Consider the following 14,402-nt stretch of genomic DNA (forward strand, 5'->3'; position numbering starts at 1 on the left):
CCGGTAACTCCACGCGTGAATCCCGCGGACAGGTGGGAATGAAATACCAAAATAAGGTGCGTGTGTTGCAGGTTGCTGCCAGCGCTGCGCGGTGCCGGGTGCATCTACATACATATAACATTTAGTGACTCCATCGATACATCATGGGTCTCTTGTTCTCTATCCCCCTCGCTGGCCCGCTTGGGACCATCGCAGCATCATTCCTCGGAGGTCTTGCGTTTTGCTTTACTTCAACTGCCGGTGGGTCGTCCATGCACATGTAGAACTGCAGCTGATACGCCTCTTAGCGTCCATGTTTTGCAAGTCTTGTAACTGCAATTCCTCGATAGCAACGAGAGTTGGTTTTGCAGTAAGTGAAATGAGTGGGAATCTGAAAGAGCCCTGACCATATTTGCCTAGATAATCTTTATTTTGAATTCCCTGCTAGCATGGCTCATGAAGACTCCATTCGCAATTCGCAAGATTGAGCATTGGAGTTATGACTACATAAAGATGGACTGCGATGAGGGCAAGTGTTATGGTGTTCTGGCGGTACGTTCAATGCAACTCGCAGTTGACTTGATGTTGACCTACGTGAACTCAGGTCCATCGTATCTGTTTCGCCTTATCTCTATTTCATACGATCCTAAGCTTGTCTCTCATTGGCGTCAAAGAGTCCAGGGATAAACGCGCGGCAATACAGAATGGGTAAGCACCTCTGTCTTGTTTTGAATATTTGAAGTATGTACTCAATCTAAGCTAGCTGGTGGGGCCCAAAGGTTCTGCTGTGGATTTTGCTCGTTGTGGTTTCATTCTTCATACCGAATGGATTTTTCATGTTCTGGGGCAACTATGTTTCTCTTATAGGTGCCACCATATTTATACTCCTCGGTTTGGTTCTACTGGTCGACTTTGCCCACTCATGGACAGAAATGTGTCTGGAAAACTGGGAGAACTCAGATTCGACTTTATGGCAATGGATCCTCATAGGCTCCACTGCTGCGATGTATGTGGCATCTATCACCCTGACCGGCATTCTATACGCCTATTTTGCAAGTTCCGGATGCACTCTCAACCGGTTCTTCATCTCATTAAACCTGGCCCTTTGCATCATTATCACTATTATGTCTATACATCCTGCCATTCAGGAGTCGAATCCTCGATCGGGCCTTGCTCAATCCGGAATGGTTGCTGCATACTGCACCTATCTTATCGTCTCCGCCGTCAGCAATCACGCACACCAATCTTGCAATCCGCTCAGCCGGACTGACAAGACGCGGACTACCACGGTCGTTCTTGGTGCAGTTTTCACTTTCTTGGCTATCGCCTATTCTACCACTCGCGCAGCGACACAGAGCCGTGCATTGGTGGGCAGTGTAAAGAAGGGTGGCGCAGTCCAACTCCCAGTCGACGTTAGTGAGCCTTCGGAAATGGATGTAGTTAGCACTCAACCGGGAAGAACTGAGTCACCAAGATATCAGGCTCTGCTCGCTGCTGTCGAGGCTGGGTAAGTGATTGTACTATAGATCCATATTTGGGTAGTGACAATTTGCCAGAGCAATCCCTGCATCCGCTCTGGATGAAGAGGATGATGAAGATGAAGATGATAACTACGGAGATGCCAAAGATGATGAACGGTCCGGCACGAGATACAATGTGAGTATTGTAACATCTTCTAAGTATAACAATCACCTTACATGCACAGTATTCCTGGTTCCATGTTATCTTTGCTATCGGTGCAATGTATGTTGCAATGCTCCTGACTGATTGGTAAGTCGTCATTCAATTGTATACAGAGCTCGCCCATCTTTTTCACCTAGGAATGTGGTGTCCACGGAACAAGGTTCTACTGACTCCGAAGAGGTTGTCCGCATCGGCCGCTCGGAGACCGCGATGTGGATGCGCATAGTAAGCAGTTGGGTGTGCATGTTACTGTACATGTGGAGCTTGCTTGCGCCCGTGTTAATGCCAGATAGGCAAGTGATCTTGATTACAGTCGTCGAACTGGTCTCATCATTTTACAGGTTTGGAGATATGTGAAGTCCAGTTTGCTTACTTCATCTCCTCATTCTGATATGAACTACTATCAAACTTTGGATTAATGATGTGCCCCTTTTAATGTACTATGGCGAGCTTCGTGCTCATAGTTCCATGATTTCGTTTAGATGCATCTTTCCTATCCACGAGATGGGTTCGTGAGCCTTTTGATGTTTGTAAATCATCAATCAGCTTCATTCCCGTCATCTGAAACGACTTTTCGGATAACTCCGATGGCTTTTGATGCGAAATGGGCCCGGTCAAGTTAGAGATCGACTGACCAACTTCGTCCTTTGAAGCGCCTTCTGAAGGGGTGTGCGCCACAGGCCAACCACAAGCAATTATATCCGAATGATTGCGGGTGTAGACATACTCCGAGCTGATGTTAATGATTTTGCCAGTGTCGCGAGAGATTTCGGATGGACAAGTAACTTGTTAACGTCCACATTCCAACGTCATGCTTCGCTAGTTCATTGTTGAAGGTAAGCTCAAAGCAGACATCATTGTAACCACAGCCTTGTTTGACGTGGATTACGCAGTTCCTTGTCAGTATTCATGGGCAATATACGATGCTGTTGGGATATAAGCTTGGCGACTTGGTACCTTACAAGACATGTTAAGAGACTGTTACAGTCATGCGGCAAACTACGGTCAACTTGAAGCCGTCGAAAGGGCGTCCTACCCCATAATGACGAGCCTTTATGCTAAATGGGCCCAAGGCCTGAAACGAATTGTAAGTTACCGTAAACCTGGAAACTCCTATGACCTGAACGACCTGCCGGCCAAAGTAACGGAGTTAGGCAACTCCTGTTTGTATTCGGAGGCGAGGTACTGATACCTAACCTGTCCGTGCATTGAGAATCTTGTGTCAGAAGCATATGGACGACTTACCCCTCACGGTGCAGATCTTCCAGAAGGGGATGTTGCTGATAAGTTACCTTCCGCTGTCCTGTCTTCGGACAGAGTCGACCAGCGCGCACCGGAAGTATGCAACTCAGGGCGGACGCCCTTCTGGGTGTATTCTGAGTGAGTGAGTGCGCTCGCCATTGACGCAATGGTGTGTCTCTAAAGTTGATTCTCTTCATTAGGACCATCGTGAGCTGTGTATATGGAGCACTATATAATGCCTGGTGCCTCCGTTAGAAACCAACACGAGCAGCTCACCCATTATGATTTACTCAGTTACTCGTCTGTTCTTCATTGTTGTCGTTGTCGTTGTCGTTGTCCCTTCTGTCTCTGCCCACATTGCCTTCTGGCATCCGAGCATGTGGGGCTTCAACGTCACAGACAAGGACCCAGCGTATTCTTACGACAACCGTCCTGTTGTTCCCCTGGCGCGTATGACGTTTGACAAGTGGTGGTTTCACAACCACCTTCGGTATCCTCCGCACCCAAATGATGTCTTTGAACTGCCCGCTGGGAAAGCTGCCATTGCAGAACTCGGGTGCAACAAAGGCGCGACGACATGGTGGAATTCGTCCGAAGGGTTAGTCATCTGATTGATTGCATCTTCCATCAAAATGTATAATGAGGTCAATGATACAGCGGAGATGTTCGTCAGGGGGACTGGCCTTGCCCCGGATCCACTTCTGCCCAGTTCCATACTACAGGTATCGACGACGTAAAAGGTTGTGCACTTGCCATTGTTTATGAATCGGACGTCAGCAAGATCAAACCAGAGGACTTTACAGTCTTTAGCGTCAACCAGACTTGCGTCTGGCACAGATTCACCGCATTCCAGGTACGGTGGCCAAAGATCTTCTGAACCCAGTTTAACAACAACAACGATAGGTTCCCGCTGACATGCCTGCCTGTCCCGGCGGAAAATGCACGTGTGCATGGTTCTGGATCCACTCTCCTGATAGCGGTTCTGAACAGAGTAAGGCGGTTTCCTTTGCTGTCTTGTCATCCTGACTCGGTGCCTTCCAGTGTATATGAATGCCTTCCAGTGCACAGTAGCGGGTTCTAAGCACGATGCACCAGCTCTCATGAAGCCTCAAGTTGCAAGACGCTGCGGAGCAGATCCTGAACACGGAATCACCCACTCCACCCCTAGCAACTGTACGCACGGGGCGAAGCAGCCATTGTACTGGCTGCAAGATGAAGACAACAACGTGAGCGCTAGAAACTTTTCACGTGATATTAAATCTGAACCGGGTCTGATTAGATGTTTGAGGACTACATGGGTCCTCCTTTTTATAACGACCTTTATGATTTTAAAGATGGAGCTCAGAACGACATATTCATGACGAACACGAAAAATGCTGTTCAGAGTCAAAAGCGGGATATGTATCAGCCGTCTCGCTTCTCAAGGTTTTGGGGCAATGAACTTCGTGCTTCGAGGGAGGCGATGACAGAGGGCGTTTAGGAAGGATGCATCGTATGCTTAACTTACCTTGTAATTTGGAATCACTTCGGATTTCATGCGACGACTTACACATGTTTTGCATGCCTCGTGTCTACTACACAATTTCCCCTAAAAAGCACCCTCACGCGCTTCATGCAGGGCTCAATACGAGGTAGAGCAAATGGAGGAGCTGCGAATGACATGACTGTCGAGCTTACAGAAGTCAGCACATAGCCTAGGGCGCTTTCGGGAATTCCCAACTAAAATTTGACAAAACAAAACTAGCATGTTATTATCAGTGAACAAAAGACAAGATATGAAAAGTAAAAACAGAAACATAAATGAGGACTACATATCCACCCATCACTCAGATTCGTCGTCATCTGCATCCTCAAGCCACTTTAAGAACGGCTCGCTGGCCTTCCTCACTTTCTTGCTCGTCTCCTTATCAACGTACTTCTTGCTGACATGAGTACCCCACTGAGTCACCACGTCTTCTTCCAAGACATCGATCTGGTACAACGCCATTAGGATTTTTGGCACAGAAGGGATGAGCTCGGGGTGGGTGAGCCCAACGAGGCGCTCAATTCCACCCAAGAGAGCTTTCTGGTGCTTCTCGGAGGTGACCATCTGCACATCAAGTTAGCAACATCCGCATAGATCAGTAAGAGGAGAACAAGCCTTTGCGAGCAGGGCCTTGTATGTATTAATCTCTTTCACAACATCCTCGGTGAACAGCGCTTGAACAAGAACGAGGACAGTCTTGTGTTTCTTCTCGACGCCAAACTCTTGAGCCTTCTGGTAGATCTGCACTGCACTAACGCCTGCTTCGCCCTTGTTCTCTTCGACCCAACGACCAAACTGAGCGTAGGGGCTGTTGACATCGTCATCACTGCCCTCATCGTCTCCCAAGCCGCCAGCAGGCGTAAGTGATAGGCCGCCCACCTGACTCTCCAACGCCTTGACGCGAGCCTTGACAGCCTCGGGAGAGGTATCAGCCGACCAATCTTGAGCTGCAAGCTTGGTTTCTGTGGTAAGCTCAGCGGCTTCGGCTTTGATCTTCTTGGTAAGCTCATCATCGCTATCGCCACCAGAACCACTATGTTCGTCACCAGGAACAGATGGAGCTGACGCGTGGACTCCGCCGCCGTTTCCATTTGTTTCACCCTTGGCCCCCTTCTTACTCTTCTTGGGGTTCTTAGGCGGGTTCTTCAAAATAAAGGTGACGAGCTTGTGCTTCATGTCGACGTCCGTCCTCTCACCGCAAGCTTTGCAATCCCTGACGATATCCTCGTTGCGACCGCTCTTGAGGATGATGAGGTCTGTTTCGGGATTCTTGCATGAACGACAAAGAACGAATTTATCGATGAAGGTGTCCAGCAATTCCCGAAGGCGAGAGGCGTCATGAGCGCCGTTGACGATGTAGCGTTCATTCTTGTCATCAGAGGAGGTCTGTGCACCGAGCTCACAGCCAAAGAATTTGGTAGGATAGGTGGGAGGGCGAGATAGGGCACGAGCGACATCTGCCATGTTGGGAACGACGGTTTTGATACCATTGCCTTTGCCTTCAATTTTTGTGAGAAGGAGCGGCATGCGGTAGCGGTAAAACTTGTCATCGACATCGCGACGAATATTCACAATTCCTGCGGAAGCCATGTTGGGCAGATGTTTAACGCTAGAGTATGACCTAGTCAATGGACAGCATGTCGCAGATGATGGAAACGACATACAGTACTTAAGGACTTTCTCCGAAACAAACACGTATTTGCCGATAAATTGAGTGGAGGTCGAAGCATGAAATAAAGTCTTCTGTTTTCTCCTCGAGTAGGACAGAAGATAGAAAAATTTTGCGTTTGAGAAGCAATCGTGGGCTAGGGGAAGACCGCGAAATTTCTAGGTTATGGGCTTTGGGTTTAAGTAGACAAAGACTGTAAGACTTTGTGGTTGGTGGTTATGGGCAGTCCTTAGGCAGTCCGGTAAAAGGAAGCAAATTTATGGGTGCCTGTTTGTTCCGCTTCCGGCGGTTGCCGGATGACTAAGTACAGCCGCAGCCACACCCGGCCGCTTCCTGAACAGGCCCTCTGAGAGTCTGAGAGTCTGAGAAATGATTCTGCCACAGCCTGCTTCAGCCATTCAGACTGCAGCATAGCGACACCTCAATGTAAGTAACGTGTCCCTCCTCCTGTGTATCAAGTCTCTGAGTCACTGACCCCTCGAAATGTTAATCTAAACGTGCTCTATACCACGAAAGCCTCGAGCTACCAGCACCATATAAATTCCTCAATGAAGGTGCATCTCGTTTCCTCGGGCTCACTCATTAGCTCTGCATACATTGGCTGCAGATATGGTTATCGTGGGCGCCGTCCATGGCGGCAATGTCGATTGCACCCGTGGTCATAAATGATTCAGTTTCTTTCGCAGATGATGTTCACTCGACCATGCTTGGCTCCATGTCGCTGGCACGGTTTGCTCAGTCTCGTTCTCACCGGATGGTACTCGCATCGCGTCTGGTTCGAAGGATAACACCGTGCGGCTGTGGAATACAGCGATGGGACAGCCAGTTATATATCTCACACTCACGTGCATGCACGTTGTACAAGTATTTCAAGGCGTCAAGCATGGAATCCTTATAGGTCACGCCGCACAAACGTTTTCGCATGATGCAACTTGACTCCTGGCAGCAACCTAGTGGATCAAAAGACCATGGTTTAGAAACGTGCGACCACCTTGATCATGTGGCAGTCAATGAAACCTTGCTATCATTCTGTTGATTTTTGTTTTGTTTTATTTCGTCGTCTTTCACTGAAGGACAAATGGCTATTAATTGTTGCTGTTCAGTATATACTAGTACTCCCGACTCCAAGAAAGTTATTGCAATTTTGATAAATAATGACAATCGCAAAAAATGAAATTGTTCGAGGTTATTGTCTACAAGCTTAAGCACTTGTATCACGAGGTTGCTGCCGGCGAAGCTCGGCCTTTTTCTAGTACTTATAATTGTAACGAGAATGTAGTATACTATGATATCGCTGCTCGCACTTGTCTGAATTCCCACGGGGTTGAAAAGTGGGAACGTACAGCCACAATTATGTGGTACTGTGGTACAAGGTAATTATTTGGAAATCACAGAAAACCGTCCAACCTCTGTCCATGCACACTCTCGAGCTCGCGTTAACATTTCCATTTCAACCTCATACCTGGCATCAATAAATACTAATGGTCCATTCCAACCGCGATGATCCAGGGATCCTTTCAAATGTTTTCAGTTTTGTTTCGCGAGAGATTGGCGAGTTCATGATAAATGCTACCGGTAAATCTGAGGTACGTTCTGATTTTAAACGAATTAAACTGAAAATTGATCACCGACACAGTCCGGTCCATCCAAACGGAGACAGGGACGTGATGCAAAATATAAGGAGCGGGGCAGGCAACGAAAAGGCTATGATGGGGGGATGATCGAGCAGTGGAGAGAGGCTAGCGGTAGCGAGAAGCATCAAGATCAAGTCTACGCCGGTGGGTCTTATCTCTGGTGTCTCATCCAACACCACCCTCGATACAATACTGATTAATTCTCTACAGAAATAACGTCTAGCATGACCTCCCGCTCCCCATCTCCACGTCATACCAGCCATTCAAGAGGCAGAAAAGTCCGCCCTCGTCCTCAAGATGATGCGCCCCTCCCTTCGTCACACTCTGAACCGACATACCCCCATCTACACAGAACTTCCATCACAATGCCTGGCTCACTTTTCCCCCGATCAGATTCGCCCCAACCCGATTCCGTACTGCGTACTCCTCAATCAACTCTCGACGTCGACGCACAAGACTTGGAACCCGGCCCTTCCAATTTTCATCACAAAGCTCCCGCAGACCAATCTGGCCCTTCTCCCTGGCGCACCCGCCCCATCGCCTCCGTCCATGACGCAGTTGAACGATTTACCGCGAGTGGAGGGGAAGAGAGGGACTTTTCGCTGTTGGTTGTCAGTAGTCCTACGGGTCCTGTAGATCCGGAGAGCTTAGGCGCCGTACTAGCAACGCCGCATCTGCCCCTGGGTGGTGTTTCGCAGAAGGGGAAACAACACGCTGTTGATGATGGAGATGAGGATTTAGCATTTATACTCGATCATCACCGCGTGCAAGATAAGGTAAAACAGGATAGGGACAAGGAGCGCATTAGAATGTTGGAGGAAGAAGTCAGGATATTGAAGGAAAAGGTACGTGGTGTCGCACCATTTAGTTCTCTTTATTCTAATTTTTCGTATATGCTGACATTTTCTATTACAGCTCTCCCGTCGCCGCCATTCGCCAACTCCTGAAACCCAAACCCAAGTCCCAATACCACCCCCACCCCCACCCCCACTTCCTCCTCCTCCCGGCGTCCGCATTCCCCTCCCTCCTTGTCTAGGCGAAAACAAAGTCCTTTTTGCAAGTGCGCGCGCTGCCTTACGCTCAACCGAGGCCGGTACGACCGGGAGCACAAATGATCTGGCAAGGTCAGCAAGTGGTAAGGTGAGACAACCAACCGTCAACGTTCCTAGCGATAAAATGGCTGCGTTCTTGAACGAGATGAGGACGGTGCGGTTGAGGAAAGTGGGGTCTGGACCTGGACCTGAGGGACTAAGTAGGAGCGTTAGTGATCGACCCGTGGTCGATCGACCTGGGCCCAGTGGATTAAGCCGTAGTGTGAGTTCGAGTGCTGCTGGAGTAGATGGGCGGAGAGACAATGTGGCGAGGCGTAAGTCGACGGGCGTGAAAGCGCCTGTTGGTTCAGCTGCTTACGGTCTCACTTCTGCGTCGACTAGCTCGTCGAGACCAGCTTCTTTTTCCAGCGTGAGTAAAGCAGTATCGACCTCAAAATTCCCTTCCACCTCGAGCATTCCCAAACCGAAATCTGCTTCAACCGCGTTGAAACCATCATCCTCACACACTTACGCGGCCCCTTCATCGCACGCAACCTGCCCAGCCTTAAATAACAAACGCAAAGCAGATGTCCTAGGCGACTCAGAAGGGAGATCTACTTCCAAACGACGTCCAGGTACTTATGCGCAAGCCCAATCAGACACGAGCTCTTCATCGTCATACTCAAGAACACACGAATTTGCCGGTCCCACACACTCAAATCTTTCACTCCCAGGTCCATCACATACGAACCACTCCTCACTATCGAACGAAACAGACATCACCACTCCCTCTTTATGCTCTGATAACGAGCTTGGAGGGGACGCGGATGGTAGGATGCCATCGACGCCGCCTGCACCAAGGTCTGCTGCAGCTACAGTTCAGAATGCGCATGATGATGTTATAGAGATTACTGACATGGATATGGAAGACAAAAATGTCGATATCGAGCCTGCACATAATCATGTCACGCCCTCCCGCCCACAAAGCGATTTGTTCAGGAAACGCCCGCCGTTGTCGCCGTTGCCTGTACTAACGCCAACGAGGGCGCGAGCGCCTGCGCGTGCCAAGGGGAGGAAGTCTGTGCCAACGCCTGAGAGGACAAAGAGGGGTGCGACGCCGAAGCCGAAGAGTATCATGCTGCTCGACGAGGATGACGAGGATGACGACGACGACGATCAGCCGGATGAGCTGGCGTTACCTCCGAAGTTGAAATGGCGGCGCGAGGTTCAGCCCAGAGTCGCAAACAATTCAAATGCGGCTAATGGCAAGGGCAAACGACGACTGACGTTAGACGAAGAGCTTGCACGGGCAAGGTCGTCTGATCGGCTTGTGGAGCTTGGATTAGAAAGTGGGGAGCTGTTTGGGACAGGCACTGGGAGTGAACGACGAGGATTCCTAGCTGGGGGTGGTGCGGGTGGTGTGCCTGTGTTTATGGGCGCAGGGTATGTTCGGGGTGTCGAGGAGGGCCTGCCAGTGTCGAGGATACCGCGGCGAAGAGGCTAGCATGTTTCAAAATATTTATTGTAATCTTTATCGCATTCCCTTGACTCTCGTGTAATTTCTTGTATAGCTACTAGTACTTCCGGCTCAAAGAAAGTGAAAGTCAGCAAATATATATTGCTGTCCCCTTAGCATGATCAAGGCATAATATTAATAGAATTTTAAGTGAGAAGCTGTGCCACATCCAGAATCGGAAATGACAAACATCCGCTCGTCAAGCCACTCGCCTCGCTCTATTCCTTTCCTCGCTGCGGCTCACGACGACCAACTACCGTTCGACATCATTCCTCACGACTATGAAATATATAGAATTCCCCGAGTTATCACGCCTTTCCCAAGCGCTCACTCATGAGGGCCCAGAATGTTCCGTACACACTCGTATTGAAGCATATAGTTGCAAGAACATCAAACGCGACAAGAAACTCTTCAAGTCCCTTGAACATGCCTACAACGACGAGCTCTCCCATTCACCGCCACTTCCTTCATGGCTTGATCGCGAGCCTGAGCTCACCCCATTTGGCCCTATGGACAAGCAGGCATCTCGCAAGACACTCTACCTTCTCATAGCCACCCTTAACATCGCATTCCCTGACTATGAGTTCTCAGATGTCAGACCTGCACACTTTAACAAAGAGAAAAACGGCGCGAGCGTGCTAAATTCCCTCAGCACAACCCTTCTCTCTCCTCACCGTGCTGGCATGAGCGTACCACGCACGTACTCAGCTTATCCTCCCACGTCGTCCACTTTTTTCCCTTCCTCTGTCCCAACTACCTCATCATCACCTCTGCACCACATGGTGTCCAGCCCCCATGCACCTCCCCAGATAGTTTCTGGCACACACCCAACCTTGTATCGTATATTGGATGATGTCATTGGTCTCGCAGATTGCCAAGTCTTCTCATACTCCCCAGATATCGATTCTGATCCCCACGCCAACGACTCTGACGATGAGGATGATGTCGCGTCTGTTGCAGATGAGGATTCGTCCGACGACCCAGACGATGAACCCCCTTTCGAGTTTGATGACTATGACGTAGATGAGTTCTTTCCGGATCCTACCAGTTCAAGACCCGCTTCCGTGTCCCTGCAAAATCGTATACCCTTCCGGTATAACAGCGGCAGCACGAGTAGTGGCGAATCGCCCGAGCGCAATAACTTCGCGCATGTGCGGTTAAAGCGGCGTTGTGGTGCACTCTTGTGGTCCTCGCACTGGTTCTTCCTCAACCCTAAGCTAAAGCGAATAGTCTTCATCTCCGTCTGGGCGCACACGAAGAACGCGCATATGAGATGGGATGACGAAGAGTGGTCCGAGATGGGAATGGACAATGACAGCTACATTGGCGTGGGCTCTGTACCAAAGAATGAACGGTTCTTTGGATGGGAAGGTAGTATCGGTGCAGGAGCCCGAGCGATGGGTCTCAGTGCGTCTGCTTGATTGGTGAGGCGCGATCCTGGCAGGATTCCTGACGAGTGCTCATCTCTCGGCTAGCATCTCCATGCTTGCTCACTTGACCCTTGGGGACAAATTTCCAGTTTCTTTTGCGACCTTCTTGTGATTCGAGTTTTGGCCGTCAACCGGCCTCCGAGCCTCGGCAGCCGTCTTGGATGCCCTGTACGATACTGTTGTTTACGTTAGTTTCTGCATGCACGGCTCGGAGGAGTCAGTGGATTCGCATACTATGTCTCTTACTATATGGTTTGATGCTGCCGCAGTGCTGGCGAGTGCGTAGTTTTGTATCAGTATTTATGACCTGGATTCTTGAGATCTTCCTTGTGGGTGATGCGAACGATGCATTCCGAGATGTTGAGATACAATAGTGGCGATATAGTTGTATAAATGACACGTCACGTTGTGCCCCACCAGCCAGCAACTCGTACTTCAGTACTCAGTGCTCAGCACTCATGATAAAGTACTATTAGCCTGGAAAGCAGTTGGGCTGATCAGTCAACGGTATAACACAATGAGATCGCACATCGCAGGCCTGATTATTTTGTCATCTTCAAACCCTGCCCTATAATGTCCCATCGCTCGCGCAGAGTAGCCCTACCACTGCACGCGTACTACATTCAGATCGCGTCCATCAAACTGTGATTTAGAAACAACCCGGATCATCACAATTATAAGGCCTGGAATCTGGATATGATGGTAAGAACGTGGTAGATGATGGAAAAGTTTAAGATGATTAGAAAATCGATTGTGATTTTGTGAAGTGGTCACTAAATTTCGGTAAAATTGATCGAAATACGCTTAATCTGGCAGCTGGTCCTTGAGTTGAGGAGCGGAAGCAAATATCATTCCATTCGGAGGGTCAAGTAACCCCCCCGCTGCCAGTATACAGTAACTGACGCGCATGATCATAACCACGTAAGTTTCATGTTCTAATTCCATACACGACTCATCTGTTTTGATATCTCGCATATGGATTCTGTCCCTACACTAATCCGGCTTGACTTTTCCGCAGTGACTGACATTACCGGCCCGTTCCCCAGCTGACCGTGTCACCAACCGTGCTCTCGGAGTTCCGCCAGATGCTGATGCTGATGATGCCGCGAGTCCGATCCCATATAACTGCTAGAGCAGCGATTATCAACCCAATCGATTGGTTTTTCCAACATGCCAGCTGCGGTACCCCCTTCCGGAATTTACGTGCCTGCTGTCTTGTTCTTCAAAGAGAACGAGGACTTTGATGTCCCTGCTATAAAGTCTCATGTCTTGCGGCTCGCTCAGGTGCAAACAAACCTTATGATTCCCTGATGTCAGTCCATAATATTTCGATCCGCTCAGGGAGGTGTCACAGGTATCGTCGTGCAGGGAAGCAATGGAGAGGCTCAACATTTGTCACACGACGAGCGTAAAGAGGCGATCAGCCTTACTCGAAAGACGTTGGATGAAAACGGCTTCCAGAACGTTGTTATCATTGCAGGCTGTGGTGCCCAATCTGCACGAGAGACGAAGAAGCTCTGCGCAGACGCAAAGGATGCTGGTGCTGCCTTTGTACTCGTGTTGACACCTTCCGTCTGGCCTGGAGATATGACGAAAGAGAACATCATCCGTTATCACCGTGAAGTAAGCCTTCCATTAAATTGGCTGGACTGAGTCCCTGACTTCCTCGAACTTGTAGGTTGCAGATTATTCACCTTTGCCGTACATGGTGTACAACTTCCCAACTGTCACTGCTGGTATCGACCTGGACTCCGATATCATCCTCACACTCTCAGAGCACCCCAATATTGTGGGCACTAAGTTATCTTGCGGAAACGTTGGAAAGCTCCATCGAATTACTGCTGTCAAGCCGCCTTCCGAATTTTGCACTCTTGCTGGTGTATCAGAGGTCCTCTTACAAGGACTCCTCTCTGGAAGTGCTGGCGCAATTGCTGCGCTGCCGAACCTCGTGCCTAAGCTACACATGAAGATGTACGCACTTTACCAGGCAGGAAAGATCGAGGAGGCTATGAAAATTCAAGCTCAGCTGGGTCAGGGAGATTGGGCAACACGCAAGGCTGGAGGAGTTGGTGCTATGAAGGCCTTGATATCCAAGCATTTCGGATATGGAGAAATTCACGTTCGACGGCCGCTTATGGCTGTTGCACAACTTAGCGGTACGCATGTCGATAAACTGGAGGAACTGATTGCCAGTGAGAAAACGTTGTAAGATATAACATGCTTTTGTATTACGATTATCGCATGCCAGCTGGCGCAGTCCAAGTTTGCCTACTATCCATCATGAAAACACAACGATGTGAATTTAATGTCATTTGGCATCCCTCAAGCTTCAAGAGTCGATATCAGGCGTTCCTCGGCACTTGCCTTTATCTTTTGTCGTCTCTAACTGTTCTCAAGCCTCCCTTTGCCATGTTCTTTATCGATCACCTGAGTGCATAGCACCTACATTGTGGGGTAATATACCCAAGCAGACCTCCGAAATAGAGCGAATCACGGGAGGCCAGACCTCTCCTTTTCGGTTCCGACGACTCTGGTAGCGACGCCGGCAGTCCGGTTTATACAGTTGCGTGCCCTTTTCGAACACCCGCCACGAAGGGGTGATTCTCAAACCCATAGCATACAAAATGAAGCGTTCTTTACTCGTGAACCTAGCCTGCGATACTATGGTGTCAAATAAACAAACTCTGCTCTTG

The 14,402-nt window shown here is 49.3% G+C and overlaps 6 protein-coding genes across 6 annotated transcripts; 5 read left to right on the plus strand and 1 right to left on the minus strand.

Annotated features, from left to right (window-relative positions):
- The first annotated feature begins 96 nt into the window (after positions 1 to 96).
- On the plus strand, positions 97 to 2,265 carry HD556DRAFT_1384571 (serine incorporator/TMS membrane protein). Its single transcript, XM_041303341.1, has 9 exons — positions 97 to 240; positions 288 to 349; positions 400 to 531; positions 584 to 687; positions 743 to 1,486; positions 1,536 to 1,635; positions 1,685 to 1,749; positions 1,800 to 1,955; positions 2,004 to 2,265. The coding sequence occupies exons 1-9, from the start codon at positions 144 to 146 to the stop codon at positions 2,017 to 2,019; spliced, it is 1,476 nt and encodes a 491-aa protein (XP_041158501.1). The 5' UTR covers positions 97 to 143; the 3' UTR covers positions 2,020 to 2,265.
- Positions 2,266 to 3,185: 920 nt separating this feature from the next.
- HD556DRAFT_1294368 (uncharacterized protein) lies at positions 3,186 to 4,444 on the plus strand (the record flags this gene model as incomplete). Its single annotated transcript, XM_041299417.1, has 5 exons — positions 3,186 to 3,502; positions 3,562 to 3,757; positions 3,808 to 3,895; positions 3,946 to 4,130; positions 4,184 to 4,444. 5 exons carry the CDS (start codon positions 3,186 to 3,188, stop codon positions 4,382 to 4,384), a joined length of 987 nt encoding a protein of 328 aa, XP_041158502.1. The 3' UTR covers positions 4,385 to 4,444.
- Positions 4,445 to 4,630: 186 nt separating this feature from the next.
- On the minus strand, positions 4,631 to 6,345 carry HD556DRAFT_1537251 (domain found in IF2B/IF5-domain-containing protein). The gene is made up of 3 exons (XM_041309651.1): positions 6,094 to 6,345; positions 5,045 to 6,038; positions 4,631 to 4,993 (listed from the first exon to the last, which is right to left on the minus strand). Exons 2-3 carry the CDS (start codon positions 6,017 to 6,019, stop codon positions 4,727 to 4,729), a joined length of 1,242 nt encoding a protein of 413 aa, XP_041158503.1. The 5' UTR covers positions 6,020 to 6,038; positions 6,094 to 6,345; the 3' UTR covers positions 4,631 to 4,726.
- Positions 6,346 to 7,401: 1,056 nt separating this feature from the next.
- HD556DRAFT_637854 (uncharacterized protein) lies at positions 7,402 to 10,435 on the plus strand. Its single transcript, XM_041311154.1, has 3 exons — positions 7,402 to 7,876; positions 7,943 to 8,577; positions 8,648 to 10,435. The coding sequence occupies exons 1-3, from the start codon at positions 7,816 to 7,818 to the stop codon at positions 10,265 to 10,267; spliced, it is 2,316 nt and encodes a 771-aa protein (XP_041158504.1). The 5' UTR covers positions 7,402 to 7,815; the 3' UTR covers positions 10,268 to 10,435.
- A 125-nt stretch (positions 10,436 to 10,560) lies between these two features.
- HD556DRAFT_1432860 (Maf1 regulator-domain-containing protein) lies at positions 10,561 to 11,700 on the plus strand (the record flags this gene model as incomplete). Its single annotated transcript, XM_041305168.1, has 1 exon — positions 10,561 to 11,700. One exon carries the CDS (start codon positions 10,561 to 10,563, stop codon positions 11,698 to 11,700), a length of 1,140 nt encoding a protein of 379 aa, XP_041158505.1.
- An 875-nt stretch (positions 11,701 to 12,575) lies between these two features.
- HD556DRAFT_1384581 (uncharacterized protein) lies at positions 12,576 to 14,018 on the plus strand. The gene is made up of 3 exons (XM_041303342.1): positions 12,576 to 12,993; positions 13,051 to 13,332; positions 13,388 to 14,018. Exons 1-3 carry the CDS (start codon positions 12,880 to 12,882, stop codon positions 13,916 to 13,918), a joined length of 927 nt encoding a protein of 308 aa, XP_041158506.1. The 5' UTR covers positions 12,576 to 12,879; the 3' UTR covers positions 13,919 to 14,018.
- Positions 14,019 to 14,402: the final 384 nt, after the last annotated feature.

This window comes from Suillus plorans (genome assembly GCF_016647745.1).
Source record: "Suillus plorans strain S12 chromosome Unknown HD556scaffold_41, whole genome shotgun sequence".
Lineage (NCBI taxonomy): Eukaryota > Fungi > Basidiomycota > Agaricomycetes > Boletales > Suillaceae > Suillus > Suillus plorans.